The sequence below is a fragment of the Stegastes partitus genome, unplaced genomic scaffold (genome assembly GCF_000690725.1).
Source record: "Stegastes partitus isolate 25-593 unplaced genomic scaffold, Stegastes_partitus-1.0.2 Scaffold825, whole genome shotgun sequence".
NCBI lineage: Eukaryota > Metazoa > Chordata > Actinopteri > Pomacentridae > Stegastes > Stegastes partitus.
The window spans coordinates 196,370-222,981 of NW_007578556.1; the positions used below are offsets into that span (position 1 = coordinate 196,370).

At 43.1% G+C, this 26,612-nt stretch overlaps 2 protein-coding genes across 2 annotated transcripts in view; both read right to left on the bottom strand.

Annotated features, from left to right (window-relative positions):
• LOC103365304 (integrin beta-1-like) overlaps positions 1-4,898 on the bottom strand; it is an 11,969-nt gene extending 7,071 nt beyond the window's left edge. The window contains exons 1-7 of the mRNA XM_008292714.1: positions 4,867-4,898; positions 4,603-4,625; positions 3,637-3,728; positions 2,539-2,761; positions 1,188-1,358; positions 589-833; positions 16-171 (exon numbers count right to left, since the gene is read on the bottom strand). Of these exons, the coding sequence (XP_008290936.1) occupies positions 16-171; positions 589-833; positions 1,188-1,358; positions 2,539-2,761; positions 3,637-3,728; positions 4,603-4,625; positions 4,867-4,898 (942 nt within the window). The remainder of the gene's footprint in view (positions 1-15; positions 172-588; positions 834-1,187; positions 1,359-2,538; positions 2,762-3,636; positions 3,729-4,602; positions 4,626-4,866) is intronic.
• Positions 4,899-8,737: 3,839 nt separating this feature from the next.
• Positions 8,738-18,319, bottom strand: LOC103365305 (serine/threonine-protein kinase H1-like). The gene is made up of 3 exons (XM_008292715.1): positions 18,057-18,319; positions 16,621-17,332; positions 8,738-9,052 (listed from the first exon to the last, which is right to left on the bottom strand). Exons 1-3 carry the CDS (start codon positions 18,317-18,319, stop codon positions 8,738-8,740), a joined length of 1,290 nt encoding a protein of 429 aa, XP_008290937.1.
• Positions 18,320-26,612: the final 8,293 nt, after the last annotated feature.

Below are 26,612 nucleotides of genomic sequence, written 5' to 3' on the forward strand. Positions count from 1 at the left end.
AGTTCACCACCAAACCTGAGCGTTTCCTCTGGTGTACACGTTTTCTTCCAAGTGACACTTTCCATCGTTGGGAAGCACAATCCCGCCTAATTTGCCGTCTCCAGCAAAGTGGAAACCAGCATCTGTGGAGAACACCAGCAGCCGAGTTACATTTCTCCAGCCGATCTGCTCCTGCAAAGGGAAGAACATCAAACAGTCGATGAACTACCGACTGGTAGCAAATTGAACACCATGACTGACGTGAGTGCTTCTGACAGGCTTCGGGAGAAGAATTATCTTTCTGCTTTTTGCGCGTAATCAAATGACTGCGAATGAGAAAACGCTTTATGCCTTCTCGCTCTTTAGGGTTTTAAATCTGAAACCTGAAATTTATTAAAATTAAATTTGGTATTTGACAACACATAATGACTCTGAAATACACCCCAGAACTGACTGGTGCAGCGTCCCAAAGGAAGCTTAGTATTCTGAAAAAGCCCTCTCATCTATTGTCTGCAGTCTTTCCACTTCCTCCACAAAAGCCGCCCACTCAAACAACAGCAACAATCTCTGTATTGCAGTCCTGCTCCCTGCTGGGTTTCCTCACTTTACCTCGCACATGGCGGCCTGCATCAGGGCATCCAACCCACCCTCCGGCGAATCCAGGTTACCGGAGATCCGCTGCCCCCCTACCAGCTCTGCGAAGCGGCTTCCGTTGGCGGTGAGGCTCAGGACGTGGCGGAAGGTGAACGGAGGGGCGCAGGGCCAGGGCTTGGTCCTCTTGCAGGGATTTGCGAGCATGCCCTTCGCGGTGCTGATGTACGGCATCACCGTCTTGTCCACGAACGCGCCAAAGCCTTTTTTGGAGTGGAAAACGAATGGAGGGGAGTTAGAAGTGGCGGAAAGTTTTGAAAAGTGATTATGGGACTGAAGAGGGGGAGTGGGGAAGCGAATAACTAATGCTCTCCCTTCTCTCAGCGGCTGCCAGTTGTCCTTGAGCAAAGCACTTAATCCCCAATCGCTCCAGTGGTGCTGCTCAGTGGCCAATAGTAAGATTATGATTGTACTGGGCAGCTCCCAGGTGTGTAACTACGCGAATGTGACACAAGGGTATACCGTAAAAGGAGTGCGGCGGCGGCGATGAAAGGCTGCAAGAAAAATGATGTTAGCCTACATTTGGGGCGATAAGGACACACGTGAGGCAGACGGACCCATTCTGAAGTCGCTGGTGGTGTTTCTCATTTCTTCCATCAGGTCGGCCCCCAGCTTCTTGACATTGGGCAGGTCGTCCTCCATGGAGAAGGACAGATCCATCAGGTAGTACAGGTCTATGGGGTAGTCCTCCACGCGCTTGAACTTCACCTCCAAGCTCTGGGGCTCGCCTGCACACGAGCAGGGCGGGTGTTACTGACATGAAGAGTCACTGTACATGTAAATCACAGACAGGTAGCTGCTTAAGGCTCATTCTGATGTTTGTTTAGAGTCTATGCTTTTAGTTTAGTGGCTTTAAAAAGTATTCAGTTGCATATTTTATTGCATTTCTACACTGAAGCACAGTCGGTGTAAATTTGGCCCAAAAAATAAACAAAAAAAAAAAAAGATCCCTTCATGTCAAAGTGAAAGCGGAGTAATGTCAGTTATCCATCCATCCATTATCTATACACAACCATATACAGACAACCAAGCACACTCACATTCAGACAATTTAGAATCACCAATTAACCTCAACATGTTTTTGGACTGTGTGGGAGGAAGAACCCGGAGAGAACCCACGCTGCACGGGGAGAACATTCAAACTCCGCACAGAAAGATCCTGGGCGTTGAACCGGTGACCTTCTTGCTGTGAGGCAACGGTGTTAACCACTGCTCCACCTTGCAGCCCATGTCAATTATTAAAAATAAAAAAAATATAAAAGAACTGACTTCACAGGTATTGATCCACTTCAATCAGTATTTAGCCAATAGACCTTTGGCCGCAATTAGTGTTCCAACTGTTTTTTGGTAAATTCCTGTCAATATATGAATTCTATATTTGTATACATGTATTATGTTTTACATAGAAAAAATATGCATATAATTTTTTAACTTGTTTTTTCCCATGAATTTTTTTGTTGTTGTTGTACATTTATGTCAAAAAGGCCCCATTTAGGTATATATTTACTTTTTATGTAAAATTTTATATGGGGTTTAATTACTTGGATCACCATTCAAGCAGATTGGTTAAAGAAAGTTACTGTTTTTCACAGTAAAATAATGCATATAGTGCCTATAAAATGATTTCTTTTCAGGTACACCGGGTTGGAGATTTCTAAACTCAGCTGTTGTACCTATAGCTCTGCATAATACCTCTTCATTTAGGAAAACAAACATCAAGTTGGGATTCTTAAGGCAGCACAGCTTGTGGAAATATCTCCATATTGTATACTGTGCTTTTATCAGCTGTTTCCTGCCAACTTTTCTAACTGACTTGTTAGTGCTTGAATTTCATACCGCTGTGAAAGTAACAGGACAACAAGAAAACGTCCCTGTCATGTGGAACAAAGGCGGTTTTATAACACCCACCTGGCCTGAGATGCATCAGGACGCTCTGAGGCTGCAGCTGCGTCACCTGCTTGTGCCACCGTTTCTGTCTTTGTTCTTTGGGGTGAAAGGTGATCTTCTTGTTTTTTAGAAGGACGGTGGAACCTTTAGGATCCTCCAGGCGATCTAGAGGACATCCCCTCCTTAGCAGCTGCCTGGCGGTGTCACAGCGCTCCCATGTGGGCTGGCCCACTTCTAGAAAAGTCTTCACACCGGTTTAGGTTCAGTTCAACCAAGTTATGCATAAGTACGCTATGTATGTATTGATTTATTTCCTGGACGCCCTCAGGAAGAGTCGCTACTGTTACCTCCTATATCAACACCCACCCCCAAAAAAACAAACAGAAATTAAATGTAGGAAGACAGCTAAGACGAGACAACGCTGCAGCTATAGTGCCAAACAGCAATTTGCATAAAGAAATATCTGCGATGCAGTTAATGACAGTGATTTAGAGAGGATGTGAATGTCATAATGAAAAGCAGCTTGGGTGTTTGTTCTCTCTTTGCTCACAACACGCCTGCATCCTTCAAATATGCAAATAAATGTAATTAAAAATGACACATACATTCAACACTTGCTTATGATGGTTCCCCTTTTCAGCACTTGCTTTTATGGCGTTTACGTTCTGACAAGAGAACATGTTTACACGGCTGTTCAAAAGCACATGTAAGTGACAGCATAATATCTGCCAAATATAATCTAAGCCCTTATTAACACGCGGGGTGCAGGATTAGTCAGTTGCATCACCGCTTAAAAACTTTTGTCTTCCCATCCTCCTGGTTTTGTCAGAGAATATCCAAAGAAACCCAGTTTAGAGTTTCCAAAGTCTACTTATTTTGTAACTTTAAGCCAAACAAAGTAAGTTTCGTGGTCAAACAAATGACTGATGGAGCCTTTACACACACAAAAAAACTACAATTCACAAAGAAGTTATTGTCATTCCCCACAGGCATCACTCGGCTAAAGGAACTGAAGTGGAGCACCGAGAAACTTCTCTGTGACCCTAAAACGTACACAGCGCTGAGTTAACAGTGATCCCTTCGAAGAAGAAGTCATAGAGTATTTCCGAGGCCACTCACCTCCTCAGTACACCAAGCACAGTGTGGCCCGGCTGCCAGACATTCTCCACAGCTCCTGACCCCCTGACTTTGGCATTCGTGATCTGAATGGTCTGTAGGCGGAACAGAAAGCAGCCAAAAGCTATACTTTTTTTTTTGCGACGCATAAATGCACCGTGCCGTGAGGTTAGCTGAGCACGTTCTGTTTTTTTGGGAGTGGAAGGGTTCCCTTTGGACGTCAAGGGAGGTTCGGATCAGAGTTCCTTCTTCCCTGATTTGTTGGTTTTTTTTAAAAGAAGCACAAAACCATCAAACATCGATGTTCATCTTTGTTGCAACTTTGATCTCGCAATTTGTGTGTTTATCTTGTATTTTGCTCATCAAAAATACAACCTCACAAATTCTATTTGATGTAAATGTGTGATCTGAATCAAAGCGCGGTTTGTCTGAAGTCCAATTAGCCACACTGGGCAGCCATACATACCGACAACACCCATTACACATGAGTTAGACACAGATTTTACCCTCTAAGAAAGCAAATCAGTTCTTTTTCTAAAACTGAGCTCAAGAATATTGTGCAAATCTGTATTTACTGGACCAGAAATGGCTGTTATATTAAAATACGAACACTTTTTGTTTTGCGTAGGTGAGTGACATAAACATATTCTCTTAAATGTCAAACATTCCATTAAATTCTAATTTGATTCCAGCCCGTTTCATTTGATCAACATGACACTCTGCTGAAATGCCCCTCGGAAGTAAATACACCTGCCGTCCCATCACGTTTGAATCTCTGCTGCATTTAAGGGAAAAAAAAACAAAAAAAATCAGAGCCGCTCAGCCCCGAGGAGATGACAAGTGCAAATTTTTGAGTGGCAAAACAACTGGTGGGATCCAGGCTACAATCTAAATGAGAATTTCAGAGCGGGAAGAATAATGAGACAGTTTACTTTCATTGCATCCTCAATGAGGAAAGTATTGACCCACCTTGTGTTCCTGTGGCGTCGTATCTGCAGCACAATAACAGGACAACGGCAAATAGGAGGCTCATCTGGAAACAAAGAAGAAGAAGAAGGAAAGCAATTTACCGACGAAAATGTGGAGCGTTCTTTCCTCTCGAATCATTAAGGTGGAGTGCAGTTGTAATTGCTGTTTAAGGGAAATAATCTCCAACACAGAGCGACTCACACAAGACTGCATATTTGACCCACTGGGTGTTTGGTTTATACAACAAGAATAAGAGGCACTTACCTTGACTGATTCAACTTTGTGCAGGCAAACATGAAGGGGAACCCGGGTGTCTTCCCCCTGGAGGAGGGACCAGATGGTTCCTCTATACATCCTCCAGCCGAGGGGACTCCTCCACCACCACCACCACCACAGCTCCCCCCCTCCCACCACCTCCATCCGTTATCCTCTTTCTTATTGCAGCCACAAGTGGATCTGCCGGCTTATGTTTCAGGGTCCTGAGCAGCAAATGATCTCTTCAAGTAAGGCCAAAGATAAAGAGAATAAGTCCTTGGCTTTCTGCTGAGAGAAGCCGAAGAGAAAAGAAAAAGACACTTTCTGTCATACTTGTCCTCACATCGCACGAGGGGGGCCGGCGCGAGAAGAGCTAAAACGCTATCGTCTACAATCTTCTCCACGCTCTGCTTTTCTCAATTGTTTGGCCTTGCTGACCACTGCATGAGGCTAAAGCCTATACAGAAGGATATTGACCCAGCAGCACACAAGCTAAATGAGTTTTGAGAGCAGGTTTCTTGCTCAAAAACAGAGTTTTTTTTCTTTCTCCCTCCCAGCAAGAGCAAGATCCTTTTCAAACTTCAGATGTCCGGATGTGCGAGATAGAAGTCAGATAAATAAATAATACGACAGCTAATGGCAGTTTTGTTTGCATCCAGCTGGTTGAGGTTTTATCCCACACACAGGAGCCGGGTTTTTCCCAGGGCTGTGTTGGAAAAAATAAATTAGCGAGAGATCACATAGCACCACGGACTGAAATAATAGGAGGATTATCTTGCAGTCCTCTAGTAACAACCAGAAGTAAATACGTATAGAATTTCCTCGAGATCAAGCAGCTTCCGCTGCCCACTCTCAACCTACTGTAACAGCAGAAGACAAAGGAATTAGTCAGTGTGCAAAGGAAAAGAAGAAAAGGAAATGGACAATATGTTGGAGTTGGTTTGTTATTTCCTTTTTAAAAGATAAAGGATAATGAGAAAAAAAAAAGAAAAAGGGGCGACCACATTCCATTATTGCTGACTTCTATTTGGTTTAATTCAATTCAAATTTCTTTATCAGTCCGTGAGCGGAATTTTTTATTTATTTTTTTTCTGTTTGCAGTTCAAAATAAAAATGCAAAGCAAATCACCTCTTCCTCAACCGCGCAGTCAAACATCCTCTGATAACGCCAAATATAGAGTCAGTTGCTCGACGCCACGCAAACAATTTCGGGGGAAAGAATGGAAAGTTTTCTGGCGACGCACGAGGCTGTGTGATTCTATAATAAACGTATATGAATATAGAACAGTCATCAAAGCACACGGAAGGAAGATTTTCTTTGCCCACGATCGTCCTACTTGTATATTTTTTTTATATTTCTTTTGACTTGCTGACACATTAGTTCCAAAATACACCAGCAGCTCTTCGTGTTCCTCCCAAAGAGACGCTGAGCTCAGGTCACTGAGCAGAAGCAGCCATTGAGAGACATTAACAACCCTCTGGTGCTCTCTTTTAGAGAAATAATACATGAGCCTCCTCCAAATGACATCGTGCATATTCACAATTTAGTACGTTTTCACTAAACGCAGTCTTGTCGGAGTGGAGTTGGCTGTTTGTCTTTAATGTGAACCAACAGGACGGCAACTTGCAGCAGCAGCAGACGAATTATATCAACAAATTAACACTCATTAACATGGAAAAAATTTAAATCAAGGTCCATTTGTGGACTTTTTCTGGATCTTTCAACCATCCATCCATTATCTAGACACCGCTTAATCCTCATGAGGGTCGTGGGGGGCTGGAGTCTATCCCAGCTGGACAGGTCACCAGTCTATCACAGGGCTACACTTAGAGACAGACAACCAAGCACACTCACATTCACACCTACGGACAATTTAGAATCACCAATTAACCTCAACATGTTTTTGGACTGTGTGGGAGGAAGCCGGAGAACCCGGAGAGAACCCACGCAGCATGGGGACAACATGCAAACTCCACACAGGAAGATCCTGGGTGTCCTCACCGGGACGCGAACCTTCTTGCTGCGAGGCAACGGTGCTAACCAACTGCTCCACCTTGCAGCCCCAGTGCAAACCAACAGGACTGTAAATTGCAGCAGCAGATGAATTATACAAACAAATTAACACTCATTAACATTAACAAAAAACATAAATCAAGGTCCATTTACGGACTTTTTCTGGAACTTTCAACCACATTGCATGAATTTCAGTGACCTTTGCTTACCAAGAAAGCAGAACTTTTAGAAAAAAGCAAGATTTTAAATGACAATATTTGCCATTTTTTTCAGTATTCTTCAAATGAAGACCACGAGAAGAGGTTTAGAGTAAAAAAAACTCACTAAAAATTGCTGTAAATTGGCCTTGAGTCAGAATATTTTTTATTAAACTGTAAAATATGGCGGAAATCTCCAGAGAAAGTCCAACAGGTGGACTTGACCATGAGAACATTTGAGAAAAAACTAGTAAAAGCATGTTAGGTTGTCGTATTTTTAAGGTGTTTTCCACATTTAAGGGAATTATTAACATTACTGAGCACGTACAAGAGACATTGTAATTCATAGTCGCTGCTTCAACCCTCAGGCCACCACGGCGCCCCTTGTAAATGTATTTCGCTGTGTATGTAATTGATTATTGATGTTAAAGACATGAACTGCACCGTAACATGTTTTCTTGATTGATTGAACTTATTAAACGAAAAGGACTTGGACTTCAGTGGCTGTTGAAAATTGCACTAAATTGTGTTTTCATAAAGTAATAATTCATCACACAAACCATAAATACACTTAAAGTATTCCTGAGGTTATTCCAAAAGCAAATGCAACGTGCTCTTAGATGTCAAAAGCAAATGATCCTGCAGTCTAACGCAGACTATTCTTCAGCTCATCCCAGTGTCCGAGCAGTCCATGCATTCATGCATGAGTCACAAATGATATAACAAAACGGGAAAATCCACAACAGACACTCTGTGATGTCGCTGAATAAGGCCGGATTTCACTGGTAATTATGTTTTCCATCCTACTTGCGTTTTAATCCACTCTCACAGCTTTCCCCCCTCCTGTCACACGCAATTTTACTTGAAAACTTCTCACTAGAAATGCTGTTGTTTACAGCTTACATAATGTTTTGGGGGAAGAGGAGAGAGAGAGAGCGAGCTCTTTATACCCAGAGCTTCATTTTAACTTGATAGAGGCCTGTCAACAAATATATCTGGATTGTGCTTTCAGTGGTTACACAGGACTGTGGGTGCTCCTGTAGGAGGAGTAACAACAAAGGAGGAAGACAAGAGCGCTGTCACACTCGCTTCTTTTTCCTCAAAGTATGAAAACAGTCAACCTTCCTGCTGCTTCTTTGTGGTGGCGAGTTTGAATTGGATTTAAAAGTTAGGGGGGAAAAAAAAGGAAAAAGATCAGAGTGGAAGAGGCAATTTTTTTCTACTTTTACATCATCCTGGCTAAGATTAGCTCCTATTCCTCAAATGATGAATTTCTCAGTTTTTTTGGAATGAAGCTCTTCGCAGGCAGGTAATGCTGTGACTCATAATGATCTAAATGAGACCTTGAACCCATTAGCCTGGGCTGTGTGAATAACCAGGGGCGAGAGATTTTGTGGAGGTGGACAGCTCTGTCTGCGTATTGGCCCTGGACCTCAAAAGTGAAGGATTTTTTTTCACCCACAAGAAAACTGGTGGAAGATGGAAACCAGCCTTTAGGGGGGAACCTGGGTTATTACTCCGGTAGAAAAGCCTGACTGAAATCCAGAAAACTTTCTTGGTCAGAACACTTAGGCTCCATGTTTGCTGCTCTGAGGGTTGTAATCGCGAGCAGCTTCGATGGAGCACCTGGTTCCATACCCCTCATGAGCCTTGTCATTAATCTGACGCTTTAGTTGCTGATGCTCCTGATGCCCTCTGGCTTCAGGGCGTCTGACTCATTCCAGCTGCTTTGCTTGACTGCTGCTGCTGTTGGTTTTTTTTCTTTGGCGTCGCCGGAGCTCGGGCACCGGGAGGAGCCGCGTGACGCCCGCTGCCGGAGGTTCTGGGAAATAGATCGATGCAGGTTCCTCATGGAGGCGCCGGCTGCCATGGTGACCACCCAGGGGTGTCGGATTGCTTGGTCGGCAGTGAGGCGGGCGGCCGGGTCCGACACCAGCAGGCGCGCGATGAAGTCCTTTGCCAAGTTGGACACTGAGGGCCAAGGCTGTGGGATGGAAGAGGAGGAAGCAGCGTGAGTACAAAAGCGCTCGCCTCCCCCCAGAAGATGTCAATTCACGTACAGACACTCTGGAAACCCGCAGCGCTCCAAAAAGCCGGGTATCTAGACGAGGCGCCTGCACAGATTCAAAGCCTCTTCAAAGCGGGATGCAAGATTTCATTCTAACAAAGCAATAAAACTATGATCCCTGTGCTCTGCAGGCCTAACAAGCAGAACTAAACTCAAAGGAAAGCTAAATGTCACTGGGCAAAGAGAAGCAGCAGTCTTGGCTGAATGGATACGAAGACTGGGAGGTAGAGCGGCTCTGTCGCATGTGTGGGATTTGGGTGCATGTTTATTCTTAGCCCGCATTAGCTTCACAACAAAAGAGGAGCTTCATTGGGATCCTTTTGCTATTTCTTTTTTTTAAAAATTCAAACATTCCCCTCGTCATGACCCGAGCTGACATTCAAGAATCCTTTTGAAATCTGCCATGCCATCTTTCCAGTGGGAGAAGGAGACATCAGCGTCATTATCATAATTCAGAATCATTAAATTATTCATCGCGGCTTTGGTTCTTTGTCATGGAGACAACATTGTGGAGGCCCGCCTCAGGAAACCGATGACCTTTGCGCCTCCATCTAATTTTAAATAAAATATTACCGATGCAGACGTGGAACTAGATTGATGTGGCATCAGATTAAAAAGATGGCCGAGACAACTGGTGCTGTTGCGCGGTAACCTTTATCGGCGTCTAGAAAGCGAAACGCTCCCTCTCCCGTTGGGTTGTGATCGAACGAAGCGGAGTAATAATAATGCGACGGCTGCTTACTTAATCACTTCCGTCTCACTCTCTGTTTCCACAGTCACCACCAATTAGCTCAAATATTTCTCCGCCGCGTTTGGCCGGGGAGCTGAAGAAGTTAAATACAGTGAAATCTCTGTGTGCAAAAAAAAAAAAGAAAAGAAAAAAACCCTCTCTCATTCTCCGCTCAACCTCGCACAGACTAAATCTCGCTCTTTAGGGAGGTCTCGCTCTCCATTTTAATCCTGAAACGCATTTCTCTCTCCTTTTTCTTTTTTCTTTTTTTCTTTTTTTTTGTCTCTCGCGGAGTAATGACAATTAATCAGGCATGAAATTGACAATCGCGAGACTGTTGCCGGTGAGAGGAATTCAAAGAAGCAGGGACTTGCTTATTCTCACAGTGTAACTGACTGGAGAAGAAGAAGAAGAAGAGTGTGTGCAGGCACAGCGGAGGTTGCTGCCAGAGTCATAAAAAAGAAGAAAAAAAAAACCCTTCTCACTCAAACTTTCCTCTCATTGTGCTGTTATTTCACACCTGAGAAGCAGGCAGAGTGACACCGTTTGATTGAGCTCCCGCGACTTAACAAGGCCGACTGTCTCCCTCCGTCGGTGATTTGGCGATGCCCCTTTATTACCATGCAACATCTGATGGCGAGCGGGCGCCTTTTTCGTCCTTGATCTGGAAAGATGGCGAACGCGTAAGCTCGACGCTTTCTGCTCTGTCGGAATTATGCAGTAAAAAAAAGTCTTTGATGCCACTGCTGAGGGGTATCAAAAGTTTTTTCCCCTTCCTCCTCGCACACCTAAAGAAGAAGAGACATAACCGAGTTGCTTTCCTGGAACCGAGCCACCTGCAGGAAGTTTATCTCTCCCCCTTATTTTGAACATTTTTCACGTCAAAATACACAAAGGCTTTATTGCGTTTGGAGGAAAGGGGGCGAGAGCCGGTGTTATACATCACTGCTGAGCGGAGCGCTAGCCAAAGAGGGGAGGGGAGACAGAGTGGAGTGCAGATAGGGCATAAGCAGTGGAGAAACCTACAGGGCTTGGCTTATGAGAAACATCTTGTTAGGAGCTCTGTCGACTGTGTTCGCGCCACATCTTTTTACCTGACAACGTCGTAATTGCAACAAATGAAGAAAACGCTAGAAGGTCGGATTAATGCGATCAGGTGGGTAATGCACTTTTGAGTAATGAACTGCTCCACGCAGAGCGTCCCCGCCTCGCAAATTTACCCGACGCCCGATTGACCTGGCAGCGTTTCCTGAGCGGCGGAGCCAAGTTTAAATACGCCTTCATCATAATGAGCGCAAATGGGGGAAGGTGGCCCCCGTCGCTAATTCGGGTGAAAGTTGCAGCTAAAAACCCACAGTAATCAAAATATCAATACTCGGATGCTCGGAGAGATTGGGCTGTCATGTGTAATACACTGTGGCCAAGAAGAGGAAGAAGAGGAGGAGGAGGAGGAGGAGGTCGGCTGGGTTTGTTCACGTGTTCTGCACTAGGGGGCAGACTGGGCTAAACCATTACCCTGCTTGGCCTGTTTGCTGAGAGATGTAGATGTTTGGGCTGGCTGAGGATAGCAGCAGAATGCAGAGGAGGCTGCAATGCAAGGATTTGTGCTTTACATACAGAAAAAAAAAAAAAAAAAGGCTGCACACACACAGAAAAAAAAAGCGCTCATGCATTCACACACAGATGAGATGTCCTGATTGCGTGCGGGGGGGAAATGATCCGGCCTGTCGGAGTGATAAGGTGCGAAAAGCCCTCCAAGCTGCCCTTCTCGTCCTTTTCCTACCCAGCAACCTCCTCCATCAATCCCCGACTCCGACCCCCACCCCTCTACCTATTGTTGGGTAAACAATCCACTACTACAGGTCCTCTGGCGAAAGGGGGCTATAGCACCTGTAGCAGGAGGGGAAATGAATGTGTGTGCATGTATTGTTTTATGTGAGGTGGAGGTGGGGAAGGTTTGCATTTCTGAGTGAGTCTCAACCCCTCCCCGCAGCCCACCCACACTCATACATTTACCAGGACGCCCCCATTCGGATTCAACAAACACAAGAGGTTACAGGTAGTTTTTGGAAGAATGTTTGCGTATTCATTTGCATAGTGCAGAAGAAAAATCTGTACCTGGAGTTAATCCTTTCTTTCTGTTTTAGCTGCAGTGCTTTTTTCAATACATATTTATAAATGACAGTATTCTGCAGTCTGCTATTGGTGCATAACAAATGCATGTGTTACATAACTGGGCAATCTGTTGGCCGAAAAAAAAAAAAAAGTCTAACGCATGGATATATAGAAATGTGTTGACTCATGTTTGACCTGGGTAAAGTGAGGCTTTTAGACTGTAAATGAATAATTCACTCCTCTGCTGTCAGTAACTATGTCCTTGTGAAGTCTGACACCATGCGTGACATTGGAGCCATTTCCACGTCCAAAAGCTTCTTCAGAAAAATAGAATCTGTGAACTCGCCCGTGATCTCTGCCTTTTTCAGCATTCGGGGTTATGTTTTTGCACAAAAACATACGAAACGGCTCCAACTTTTTGGATTTTTTCCCTGGTTCTGGATGTAGCTTTGGCAGATGATCAGTCCTTACTGTGTCTCATGTTACCTCATTTGATTGAAGTTAATGCATTTTTCTGTTATTTCTAACCATTTGACGGACAAAAATCATTTCTGGAGCAGGTGATTTTTCTTTAGCCCTCACTAAAACCTCTTTGGGGGCACCAAAAATGCAGGACAAACACGGTTTTCTTGGACGTATAAACCAGCCAGGTTGATGGTGGTAATGAAGTTAGCCTATTTAACAAAATAAGCTTCGTTCTCGACATAAACACAGGGTCGCTGAGTGAGCTGCAGCGCCAGAAGCGAGTGCCAGCAGTCTTGGCAAGCCGTGTTGATTTGAATGGAGAAAAGTGTGTCCTGCACTCAAATGGAATGTGTGCATTGCATTGAAATGGGTAGTATGACAATTGAATATCTTAGATCTGTGCAAACAGCGAGGGACAAAGCAGCGCAGCATGTTGAAAAGACAAGAGTCGATGCAGCCCAGGCTCGGTTCCAGACGCGCTATTATCCAAAGGTCAGCAGGTCACGTCTTAACAAACGGATAAATAATATGAGGTGCTTTCCTGAGGTTGAAATGCAACTAAAACAGTGACTGGAATTTAAAGAGATCTCTGCAAAACAAAGCTCTGCAGTTTTCCTGTTAACGGATACTACGAGGAATGCTTGGATTTGAATTTGGATCTCGATGTACTAAATGGTTTCACCTGTTCTCCTGTAGGTTCTGAGAAAGTTCTAGTAGTGTTTTCAGCAGGTAGTTGTCATTTTAGTTTCCAGAATGTTCCTCTTTAATGCAATGTTCTTATAACATTTTCCAAATGTTGCGTTAAGAACGTTCTTCCTTTGTCTCGTAACACTGTGAGGAATGTTTGCTAGAAAACATCTTCAGAATATTACAAATGTTCTACTTCAGTTAAAGTGTCACGTTACAGGAACATTTTTTTTTGAATGTTGGTTCTTCTTTTGATATCGTGTAACTTTTTTTGACAACATCCTCCAGTGTTTAATGTCAAACGTTAAAATGTTCTGTCCTAGTTCATTTTCAGTCTCATGGGAGCATTACGTGACATGATGGATATCCTTAAAACGTTCTTTTTTAGTTCACTTTTAACCTCAAATGGACATTATTTGAAATGATAAATCCTGAAAATGTTGTTAGTTTACTTTTACTACTTTTCATTTACAATGATAAATATCCTTAAAACATTCGATTTTAGTTCACTTTTATCCTCACTGGGATATTTTTAAATGATAAATATCCTTACAACGTTCCATCTTGGTTCATATTCAGCCTCATAGGAACATTATTTACGATGATAAATATCCTTAAAACGTTCTGTTTTAGGTCACTTTTATCCCCATAGGAATAATATTTAAAATGATAAATATCCCTGTAACGTTCTGTCATGGTTCATTTTCAACCGCATAGGAACACTATTTAAACTGATAAATATCCTTAAAATGTTCTATTTTAGTTCACTTTTAACTTCAGTGGAACATCTTTAAATGATAAATATCCTTACAACGTTCTGTCATGGTTCATTTTCAACCTCATAGGAACATCATTTAAAATGACAAGTATCCCGAAAACATTCTATTTTAGTTCACTTTTATCCTCATAGGAACATTATTTGAAATTACAAATATCCTTACAACATTATTTCAACATCTGAATTAAGGTTTTCTTTAAAACATTAGTACAACATGTATGTAATGTCAGCTGAAGCTCTGCTTGCTGGGCTATCATTTGTTGTGCCGCACTGCACAAATATCCTGCATCTTGGAGACGTTTTGTTGGCACAGTGGCACCAGTAGCGCTAATTTAAACTTTATACAGTGAACACAACTGTATTTGTCAACGTCTGTCGCTCCCATAAAGGGGAGTTTCTCACTTCACACCCAGGACAGACCTCATCAGTCTGAGGCGCTGACCCAATTCAGCTTTAGTTTCATCATCATTTTAAGGCCTGTCTTGGCACATTGACTGCATGTGCCATCATATCTTCTTTATTTTTAGGCCTTTTTCCTCACTGGCATGTAACAGGAGAAAGAGCACAGGTGTAAAAATAAAAATCCAATTATTAATGGTCCTGGCTGACTGAGACGTTTGAATAAAAACAGAGCTACCATTCACGTCATTAGCATCACCTGTGCTGCTGTGTGTGTTGACATCCAGTCACTTTTACATGAAGCATCTCGAGTTAAAAAGACGTCACTCCTCTGTTATATCAGGCAAACGTTTTTTTCCAGTGCTTCTTGTGATATATTTTTTTGCAGTTTTGGCATTTAACTACGGCCCGGAGGATCCAGTCAGTCAGGGTCCTAATTACTCTCTTTGCTACGAAGGGCAACGTGCTCATTTTTTGGGGTCGCTTTGTTCAATTGGCGGCCGGCTCATTTCGAATGAAACTCTTCAAGTCAAGTTTAATATGGGAAGGGAATTGCTCGGGCTGTTGAGACTATTCTTATGTGAAAGAGAAGCACCCTCGTGAATGACGTGAAGAACCCTCGTGATGGCAGAAGTCCACATTTCGTGGATACTTGTCAACCTCCATCACGCACTACAGCATTATTATCGCGGAGTGTGTTTAACTGTGTTGTCAGTCTGCTGGAGAGGGTGGATACTTGCAACATGACGGAGAATAAGTGTCTTGTCAACATGGAAATATGATTGATGGCTCATCCATCAAGGTCCTGGGCTGCTACTCAGCCATGTATGATGTCTTCATAGTGTTAGCATATGAATTTACAGGCTGCACCTCAGTGGGATGTAACACGTAAGTAAAAAATGCAAAAAAAGGGGTTTTTCTTCACCAGTGTGGCCTACATATGAGCCGTGTCGAAAAGCCACCATGAAAAACGTGCAATAAGCCCTCGTCGCATAAACTCCAGAAGGATTTTTGCACCATTGTTCAGTTGGTGGTCAGTGCAGCGGTAAACACAGGGATAATAGTCCAGGGCCTATGTAAGGGAGCCTCTTGTATGCCAGACTAAAATGTCAGGCTGCATCCCTGAGAATCGGGGCCAGGCTTAAAGCCCAGTGAATAATCCAGCCTTGGGTGTAATCAGCGTGAAAGAACAAGCCCGAACTCACCACCGAGCTCGACAGAATAGGCTGTTAAAAATACTCACTTCAGTTGTACGACAGCGGGAAAGAAGGAGGGGAAAGAAAAAGAAAAAGAAAAATAAAAAAATGCAAGGCCTCCTTTCCCACCCCGTTTTTGAAGCATCCTCAAAGAGCCAAACCAAGCGCAAACTCGAGACGCCACAACAAACTTTCACATATCCATTCATGTGCTGCAGAGGAAGAGATGAAAACGAGGAAAAATCCTGCCTGCCGCCACACCTGCGCCGCTATATGCTCAGCTGATTTTTCTCTACTCAGAGCTGGCAATGATGGAATAATGCAGCTATTTCTGGTAGTTATTATGGCATAATGATGAAGGTGCGAATCAGTCTTTTGCAGCAAGTACATGCAGCAGCGATACCTGAACAAATGTGTTGCAACATACACACCACAACCAAATGAGCTGCAGAGAAAAAGGCCTTAATGTCAAAAATAAGATGGAAGATTTACTTAAAAACTTTTTTTTTTTTTGCTGTTTTTTCAAGCGCTGGAAGCAGGAAAACAAACACAACTGGCAAAATAATTGCAGTCTCCCCAGGTTAACTGTCTTTCCGAGCGCCTGATTAGCAAAACAAACAAGATTCCATTTTGACAGCAGCCTGTCAGCGCTGTCAAGACGGCACAAAAGCAGAGGTCAAATCTACATTATGCAAAGGCACCTGCGAGCTTTACAACGGTGACAACTTTCGTGTTTTTCTTGTAAGAACCAGTGAGAAACAGTGCGCTTTTATCTGCTTGTTTTTGACTTCAATGTAAAGACCCTGTATGTGCTTGTTTGAAGCTACAGCGCATTAAAATGCGTCTCAAAGATTGAATGCAAAGTAGAATCACAATAACACAAGGCCAACTTTGTATTGCTGCTAAAAAAAAAATTTGCAAGTTAGACACTATGCGGCCTAAAATACTATATTTCCTTGGTTCTGTCTAAGAAGTTGTTGCACTAATTGGATGGGGTGTAATCCAATGCACGGCCTTTCTGATGTGTTGTTCACAATAGTCCGATACTGATGTATTTTCAAGGGGGTTGTTTTTGTCTACAAATACCAAACTCCAATCTGCAAATGAAACTTACATTTCCGTGGAAGCTGTATTTTCCCCTCACTATGGTCTTGTAGAGTCTTGTCCGATTGTCGTCCTCGAACGGCATGGATCCGCTCAGCACAATGTAGGCGATCACCCCCAGAGCCCACATGTCCACCGCGCAGGTATAGGGTTTCCTCAGCAACACTTCAGGGGCCATGTACTCGGGGGTTCCACAGGTGGTCCTCAAAGACCACGACCGGTCTTCTCCAGGTTGTTCCCCAGTTTTAGAAACCTCAGACCCTGCGAGCGTGCCGCCAAAAGTGGCCGATCCAAAGTCCGTCACCAGCAACCTGGAGTCGGCTCCGGGGTGGTAGTACAGAAGGTTCTCGGGCTTCAAGTCTCTGTGGGTGACCCCGAGGTTGTGCAGGTGTCCCACCCCGGCCAGGACCATCTGCAGGGCCCGGGTGGCGTCTCGCTCCGTGAAGTGACCTCTGCTGACCACCCGGTCCAACAGCTCCCCGCCCGTGGCCAGCTCCAGCACCGCGTAGACCCGCCGCGGAAACTGGAACACCTCGATCAGCTGGATCACGTTGGCGTGGTTCACCCGCTGCAGCACCGCCAGCTCCGACGCACACACCTCACGTCCCCGCGGGGCCGCTACCTCCATCATTTTTATGGCGAACGGCTGGCGAGTCGCCCTGTGCTCGGCGCGCACCACGCGGCTGAAGCTTCCACGACCAATCAGAGCCTTGATGTCATATCTGACAGGGCAGAAGGGGAATGATGACTCATTACAGCATAACCACCGGATGATACACTGTTGCGGCGCACTCACTGTCTCGCGCCGCAGCTGCAGCCGTGATGTATGGGCAGATATCTGTTGCGGCGCGCTACACGGCATGCAAAGTCGATCAAACAAACTCGTGCGATTCTGATTTAGATCACCAATGAACAAGGCAATATTTTACCCCAGCTGTGACTTATCAGATGTAGAGAGAGAGATGCACTCGCCTTCAAAAAGACATCCGTTTTCTTGCTTTAATTGTTTTCTAAGCTTTTATCTGACAAGAACAGGAAGGCAGTCTTCAGGTATTACAAGGCCCGGGTCCTCTCAAATGAATGTCTGCTATTATTGCATGGAGGTTGGTAGAGCCACGCTGAAAAGAATAAGAAAGCCAGTGCCGTTAAAAGGCTCCCGTGAGGATTGCAAAGACTCTTAACTTATTTCACCTTGTGTTGTGCTGCAATAAATTCCTGTTGCCAAATGCTGGCCTTAAAAAATAATGGCTGTGAGCTGCACTGTCAGTTGCTATTGGCATTGATTCCAACACTCTTTACTGTCAGTTCCAATGCAAAAATATACAATGTCATTGGATTTAAGTACCTGTTAGAGATTACTTGGAAAAGGCTGTCCCAGGAGAATTTTATTTGGAGTTATCGCAGATCTTTATACTTGAAACGTGGACTTTAAAATGTGCTCTTTACCGTGCAGTGACACGTGGCTCAAACGTGTCCTTATAGCTGGCAGCTTTGTCCCGTTCTCGTCTTTGCGTGAATTGCTGTCGGCCGCTCGATGTCGGTCGAGGACCGTCGTCGCTGTTGGAAAACCACGGGCCTCTTCGCTTCTCTTTGTGCTTCTTCGGCTCATCACCTTCATGTCTTTTACTAAAAACCACGAGCGACTGCACCACGCTGACGTAGCCCTTCTTGGACGCCTCGGGCAGCACCTTACTGTTCCCACAGCCCATCGCTCAGCTGGAAGCAACCATCACCAATGGAGGGAACAACAAAAAAAAAAAATCCAACATCTGCTGCAAGAGTCTACATGGCTGCAGCTTCTTTCTGCTTGAGTTGTGTAACTAACAACAGTAAAGCTCCACCTAACCAGCAGGTTGGAGGTTGGCAGGTGTGTGAACTCACACTCACTTGTGACGCAAACAGAAGCTGGTTTGAAGCTATTGTCAGTCCTCATAGTGTGGATGGTCACAGTGGTAGCAGGTGCGGAGGGTGAAAGGAGCCAAAACTCTAGTTACATGTCACAAAACATATTTTAAATAATAAAAAAGCCCCACATATGGTTTTAAAGAACATCAATGGCGCTAAAAATGGCTTCCACTTTTTTTTATGTGAAGGTATGTCAGTAAAAAACTATTAATTCCACTTTCATTCCAGTAATTTCAGAGGTAAATATTGTCATTTTTCACTCCACTAATTTCATTTGGCAGCTATAGTAATTGGATAGTTTTTGGATCAAAGGGGCACTTGTGCAATTTGCTGTCGCATTTTCATAAAGTAGAGACAGCTCAGAAAGAGAAGAGGGAAATCAAAGCAGCAGACCCGTCATTTCCATACTATTTCCACTGATTTAACCATTTGAGGCATCGTAATATGGAGCGATGAAAAAAAACAACCAGACCAACGCCCACTGTAGCAGGACTAGTGATTAGCCAATCAGTGTCTTGTTTGTCAGTGTCAACAACAGAATATACAACTGACCTGATGAGAGCATGTACTCTACAGAGACAGCATGGATTCTCATTACTGCCAGACATTTGCAGTTTGCTTTTATTTCACATCGCTTCACTCTTAAAACCAAAGCAAAAATCATTAGGTTGGCGCGGCTATGCATCAGTATTGACTTAACCCTTTGAGCCTCGGGCTGTTTTCAGGGTAATTTCACTACCTTTGCTTTGAAGCTCTTATCTTGGTCATTATAAGGGCTGCTAATACATGCTGCATCTTGCTTTTGTTTATTTTACAGCAGTGGTCTCGCTATCCATATCATCCAGCAGCTATTTTATAATAGCCTTTATAGCAAAGGTTTTTTTATTATGAAATTGCTGTTTTTACATGTTATCTCACCGTAAAATGCTGGTGGTAGAGTTTTCAAAATTACATAATTGAGAAAAACAAGTCCTTCCTTCATTGTTTTATTCCCTGAAGTCTTCATGTACAGTAAACTACATGCAGATGTAACCAACAAGGAAAATGTTTGCCATCTTTTGAGCATCACTTTTCAATCATTGCAATAAAAACACAAATTTGGCGTTTGTTTTTCATGCAAAGTGGGATGTAATGTCAGAAATTTCCTCTACCTTCGAAACTATTTGGGATAAAAACATAGAAACAACCACTACTATTGGACATATAATATAATATATATATAAATATTACAGTGAGGGCTTCTAACTAATTCAACTGAGAAGCAGCGGAGTAAAAACGGGCGAGGAAATTGCCCTCATAACGGTATGTTCAAATATGTAGCCCATTTGAATATGTGCTTCCTCTTGTGATGGCTTTAAAATAAAATTGCGAGATATGAACGTACAACATCCACGCAATGACGAGTTCACGAGTAATCCAAACAAGAATAATAGGTGTGCAGATTGATGCATCGCCGTGTGCAGGTTGTAACTATGAATAAATTTGATTCGAAATGATTTTTTTCTCCGGAACACTTTGTCACGCGGACAAGCGACTAATATTACTGGAAAAGGTCAAGGTTAATTCGATACGTTCTGCGAGCTCGCCGCAATAAATACAGCTCGAAACAAGGGGAAGGGGTGTGTAGATTTGGACGCCGTGTGCAATCCGTCAGGCTCTAAGGGTTAAAATGACCAGAGTTTCATGCAGGTACCCGAGTCTCCAGTGATGAGTTAACAATTCTGTCTGAAAATGTGCCACTGCCTCCTATATCATGTAGCTCAGCACGATCCTGGTGACATCATCAGGTTTATTTTTTTTTCCCCTTAACTTTTGGAAAGCTCCCTCCAAAGCCACGGGAGACATTACGCAACAGGCTGGATGCCTTTTGAAAAAAGAAAACCGAACTTCATGTGTAAAATTGGTGGTTTATACACTTGCCAAGCGGTAGGTCTTTTGTGGGAATAATCCTGCTGGCACACTGGAAATGGTGCCTCCCCCCCTTCATACCCCTCATGCAGCAAACTCAGATGTATTTTTTAAAATAAATACAAGAAAATGAAAAGGCAGAAAGGACGCTAGCAGGTAGCACTTACAAAGCAACACCTACACAAACTTTAGAAAATTGCGAAACAAGCTCTGATTGATGGATGTTGTGCATAACCGCATTACAAAGCATCAAGTATCATAAAGACGGTCTATAGGTGTTATCCTCCCATAAATAAAAAAATATGCCTCCTTTTGGATAGAGGCTCTGCAAATCATCCTAAATGCATAAACATGCCGCGCAATTTATTCATAAACATGAACTCATTATACCAAACCTCATATAAACACATTATTTCTGTGCTGCTCCAGTGAAAAAGAATAATTTAAAGTCGGCGTACAGCGCACTTGTGGTAAAAAGAAAAAGAGGTGTCTTCTTTCCCTGCTTTTGATTCCTCGCTTCTGCTCTTCTGCCTCGTACGAATAAATATGTGCATGTGCTTTTTTTTTGTGTGTGTGTTGTTTTTCTGCAAAGTTTAGCTCTTTTAAACAATGTACTGGGCAGAGGCAGGCGAGGAGCAGGCTGCATGTTGTTTGCTTTTTTTTTTTTTGTTTTCTCTTCCTCCCCCTGTACTGTTCTCTGAAGATTATGGACACATGATGACAGCAGCAACAACATAATGCAGGAAATAGAGAAAAGTTTGCAGGGCTTGACAGGGACACAGGATGCCACGGTGGGCTTAGCAATGCGGTAAACATTACCTCCTGCAGGTAGAAGTTAGGAATCCGGGAGGTATAAAAGTGCACAGCAAAAATGCGCAAATGTGGGGGGAAAAAAAAAAAAAAGCTTTCATGATATGAGTGGAGGTTTAGTCATTATTGCGTTATGTTCGGTGGCAGTTATGAGGGAGGGAAGTGTTTATTTATATGAAAATGTCAAAGATGCTATTACACATTGCTGTGTCTTTTCAAAAGGTGCAAATTGTGTTTTCACTTGACAGAGAATCAGGCTGCATCATCGGTTGCTTGTCTGCTGCAGTTATTTTTTTATTTTTTTTTCACCAGAGGAGCCGAAGGGGATTCTGGGCCTATCAGTCTGTTCTGCTGTCACACGCTGTCTATCGCCTTTCTCAGAGGACTGTACACACAAATAACGGCGAAAGTAGAGAGAGCGGCACAGAAACCCCTCCGCAGACAGACACGCACAGCCAACGGAGGATAGACATCACATCAGCACTGAGGTGGTAAATCGCCCTTCAGAAGCCTTCCTCAAGGGAGTCAGCAGTTCAGCGTTTATCGAACCACTATCTGATTACTAAAAGGCTGTCCTCGGTTATAAATGAACCCGCAACATGTGTGTGGTGTTGGTAACGCCGGGGCCTTGGGAGTGAAAAGCCATTATGGGCTGCCGTGAATCAGTTTAGGCCAGAGGAGCGGTCAGAGCGCAGCTGCCACTTGCCAGTCAGTTCATTACTGCTGTTATTGTAGTCGGAGGACGCGATACCTGCGCGAGAGTGGACTGGAGCCGGCGCGAACTAAAAGCTGCGGATTGAAGTGGCTCGGGAAGCGCAGGGCGAGTGAAAGGTTGCAAAAGAGCTGCTCTTCCTGGGTTGAGAGTTAAAAAAAAAAAAAGGGTTTGGAAAAAAGAGAAAATGTTTCAATGAACACTTGAACTTTGAAAAATGTAAGCTTTAGGTGGGCGAGACGGCATGGTGACTATTTTTGGTGTGCACTTAACGTGACAACTCGCAGGGATGATTTAGGGGAAAAAAAAACTCCCAGTGGTTGCATAATTCATCCTTTCCTTACCTTGCCTGAACTAATACACGGGATATAAAACTGCACATTCATGTGGTCTGCAGCTGTTTTTTTTACTATCAGGCCTTTTCATTCTGATTAAGTAGAAATTTAAACGCTACAGTATTCAGTGATATCTCCCAACAACGGTTTGGTCTTTCATTCTTTCACCATCACGATGCCCCCTGTGCACATGAAGAAATACTTTTTTCCTGGCCTGCGCAGAACCTTGACCTCAGCGGCATCCAACAGCTCTGGGATAAATTCGAGACTGCGAGTCAGACCTTATCACCCGGCATCACGAATGCTCTCGTGTTTGAATGGGATCCAGTCCTCGCAGCCAGGTTTCAGCAGTGTGTAGGCTGCTGGAGTGGCATATTAATGCCCATGCTTTAGTCATGTTCGTTATGCAGCTACTTTGATCACACACAAGTACGTCGGCGTCAACCTAAAGAACTTCACAGATATTATTATACTCTGCTGTTCTGACTGCTTTTTCAGAGGCTCGAGTGTTTTTATGGGGAGGATTTTAATCATTTTGATTTGGAATTTCTTCATGAAAGATTTAAATGTGCTGAATATTTAATCTGCCGAGATCAAATCAAGTTTATTAAAAAGAATTTGCAGACCAAGGATATTGAGAATAATATAGTACCTAAAATAGAGCCTTGTGGTACTCCGCAGGAGACAGGTGAAAGCAAGAAGAGAGATTAGTAGCTCTAACTGAAACAAAATCAGGTTTTATTCACTATAAACAGCTGATGCTCAATCAAAACAAGTTTATTAAAAAGAATTTGCAGACCGAGGATATTGAGAATAATATAGTACCTAAAATGGAGCCTTGAGGTACTCCGCAGGAGACAGGTGAGAGCAAAACGAGAGATTAGTAGCTTGAACTGAAACAAAACCAGGTTTTATTCACCATAAACAGCAGATGCTTAATCAAAGCAAGTTTATTAAAAAGAATTTGCAGACTGAGGATATTGAGAATAATATAGTACCTAAAATAGAGCCCTGTGGTACTCCGCAGGAGCCATGTGAGAATAAGAAAAGAGATTAAGCTAGGTTTTATTCCCCATAAACAGCTGATACAGGTACAAACTATTTATATCCAGCTTGCAATCTGTGCACTCTGTGTTTGCAGAGCATGCTCAAGTACAAGTTAAAAGTTAGCAGAAACTTGTTTGCGTTATATTCTTCCTCGAATATATGAACATTCATGAAATAGCTTCATGAGGGCTAATTATTTGTTTTATTATTTCCAACAATCAGGTACATCATCTCATTAATCACAGTTGATGTTCTTACTGTTCGGACTTTATATCTATCTAGAAATGTGTGCACCATTCACATATGCAGAGCATTTTTTAGACAAAATCGTCTTTCCTGAGGTGGTCTGGCGAGTCAGACGGTAGGAGTGAGTTGGTGGTATAGGTGCTAAACTTGAGATGGTGAGGCTAACTTTGGCTTGAGTCATAACAAATTTGTTGCTGGTAACAGTGCTGCTGCCTCCATGATCTGCCTTGGAGCTGTGGAGGCTGTGTTGCTGCCAGTGTTTGACTTCAGCCTCCCAAACCGTCTTTGAATGTGCTTTTTTTATGCTATTTGGACAAAATAGCAAACGCTGTAGACTGATTTTTATTCAGTAGTAGTTGGATGCACCCAAGCTCGAGTGCACAAACCGACAACACGCAGAAAATTTGCACAATTTGATGGTAAAATTCCTCCTCGTTACTCACAATTTAAGTTGTTATTCAAATTTCCAGAGCAAATAATGGAAAAAGGTTGCAATGCATGTTTCTGAACCCCCATAGAAGCGAGTCTGTATGTCCACATGCACATGGTATTGTTCTTTTGACATGCCAGTGCAGCATTTTCACCACTAAAAACAAAAGCAAACCCTGGTTTTCTTCTTGTTCCATGTTCCTACAATCCTCTGCACTCCAGAGGGACCACATCTGGGCTGATAAAACACCATGCTGCTACTGCTGATCAGTCTTTGAGATTCTCCCATCCATGACGGGCCAAACGCTCCTCGTGACCTTATTCCGTCTGCGCCGAGCCCAAACGCAACACTTTCCGGCTGATTAATTAAAGGCACCCGCGATTCATCAATGGAACACAGGCCTGTAATTATTGTTTTGTGGAGAGACACAAATAATTGGGGAGCCGGACACGAAAAGTATGTTTGCTTATTACAAGCTGTTGAGAGAGAGGGAGAAATCAATGCTCGAGGAGGATGCTTGCTTCTTTTTTTTTTTTGTTTTCGGTGGGCATTTAAACCCAGACTGCTTTAATACGACGCCGCACGCAGCTATGCAGCAATAAAGCCGGGCTGCTGGTGCACAATGGCGGCGAAACAAAACTAATTACAGTGACAAGTGAGGCAGGCGCCAGGTCTGTCAACAGAGGGGGAGGATGCTACATCTCCCAACGGCGGGACCCTTAGGGACGGCTGACGGATACTCTAATTTTCTTTTTCTGCGAAGAGCTCGGAGGTGGCCGAGGGACGAGGCGCGCCAGACAAATTGTGTGTGACGTCTTGATTGAACAAATCATGAATGTTGCGCGAGGTGGCAAAATTGGATCCAGCTGACAGATACAGTCACCTGCCCGGCCCGCGCACGTAATTAATGAACAGCCCCGCTAATTACTCCGCAGAAGAAAACGACGAAGGGCGGTCGGGTGGTCGAATAACTCTGATTCGGAAGACGAAGAGCCGCTGTGCCGTGGCTGGTAAAGTCATCCAGTGAGTCATAGTTTCTGCAGAGACGCTTCACTTACCCCTTAAATTAAAGAGCGGTAATTAATGGATATCTGTGTCTGAAAGCATCAACTTCAGGAGGAACAAATATTCACTCGGCAACAAACTCTTTGACATTTAAGATATATCTTTCCCAATATGCAGCCTGACCTCTGAGAAAAGTTTAAATCCAAAAGTCAGTGAGTAGACGGCGTTCTGTCTCCATGAGTCATAGAGCACAATTTATAAACCTGCAGATTTGACCTTTAAAATCGCCTGGTGGCAAGGACACGATGATAGCTTTAGAAAAAATAAAATAAAATAAAAAACAAGACAATAAAACCCCCGAAAAACTAAAGTCAGTAAAATCTTAGGGGATAATTTTACAATTTTAAATCATTTATATAAAAAAAAAAGTTTACATGAGCTGACGAATTACACGCCAAGTGCCCAGAAAAATGAAAAACAGCTTGACGTGTACTTTTATAAAATAAATGAGTGTAAAAGTGAGTCATTTTAAGGCCTCTGCTTGGCTACGCTGCCGGTGATAGACTCATCCTCACTTCTGAAATATTGACTGATAAATTTAAGGAAGCAACATTTTTTTTATTTTTTTTCTCTCCCCTCCCTCAAACAGATATATTGCGTTTTTTTTTTTTTTTTCTTTTTATGGGCAAAGTCTTCAATTATTTAGTCACCCAGTGGCAGAAACTTCAGAGTTTGAAGTGATGGAAATCTAATATCTGTATCACATCCATCAAGCCTCGAGGGAAGTTATTCAAACGGAGGATTTGCTTCCGAGAGATGAACACGCGCACTCCTCTCACCGTGAACACCGAAATTTAATTTGAAAATGGGCAGCAGGATTATTCCCATTATCCTGCTCCCAGACACTCATTTTTAAATGACAGACAGAAATATGCAAGTGGCTGTAATTATATTGCGAGCACAGAAAAGGGGGTTTTCTTTGCTCGTTTTTTGATTGTACCGGTGCTTTTTTTTAAAGGCGGTGTTATTGGACACTGCATGGGAGTTTAATCAACTGGGCATTAATTTTCATATTAACTCCTCAGAATAACACAAATAGGATTTCGAATAATTACTGGCGTGATTATGGGGTTTTTATGACAAATCTTAAATAGCAGCATAAACCATGTGAATGAATGTCCGCAGTGTGGGCTTATGACATGTTTAGAAGACCGTATACAACGGCAGTATTGCTTTGAAAAGGTAGTTTTTTAAAAAAATATAATAACTTTAGAGACTTTTTTCCATTTCAGATACACACACACACACACCAAACTTTCCTTTAATTCACAGTTTCCTTTAAGTGTCAGATTGATCAAGGATGCATCCCAGCTGTGCTGATAATTCCTATAAAGAGCACAGAGAGCAGTACTTTATGGTTGCCATGCCAACGCCCAACTGGGGAGCTATTCAGTTATCGCTCATGTTTTTTTTTTTTTATTTATATAGTTTTATTACTGAGAAGGAAACTAGGTTTGTATAAAAAGCTTTGAAACTGAACATTTCATTTAAAAAAAAAAGAGAAAAAGTTTCATATTTTGCCCAACATTCCTATTGGTTGTGCA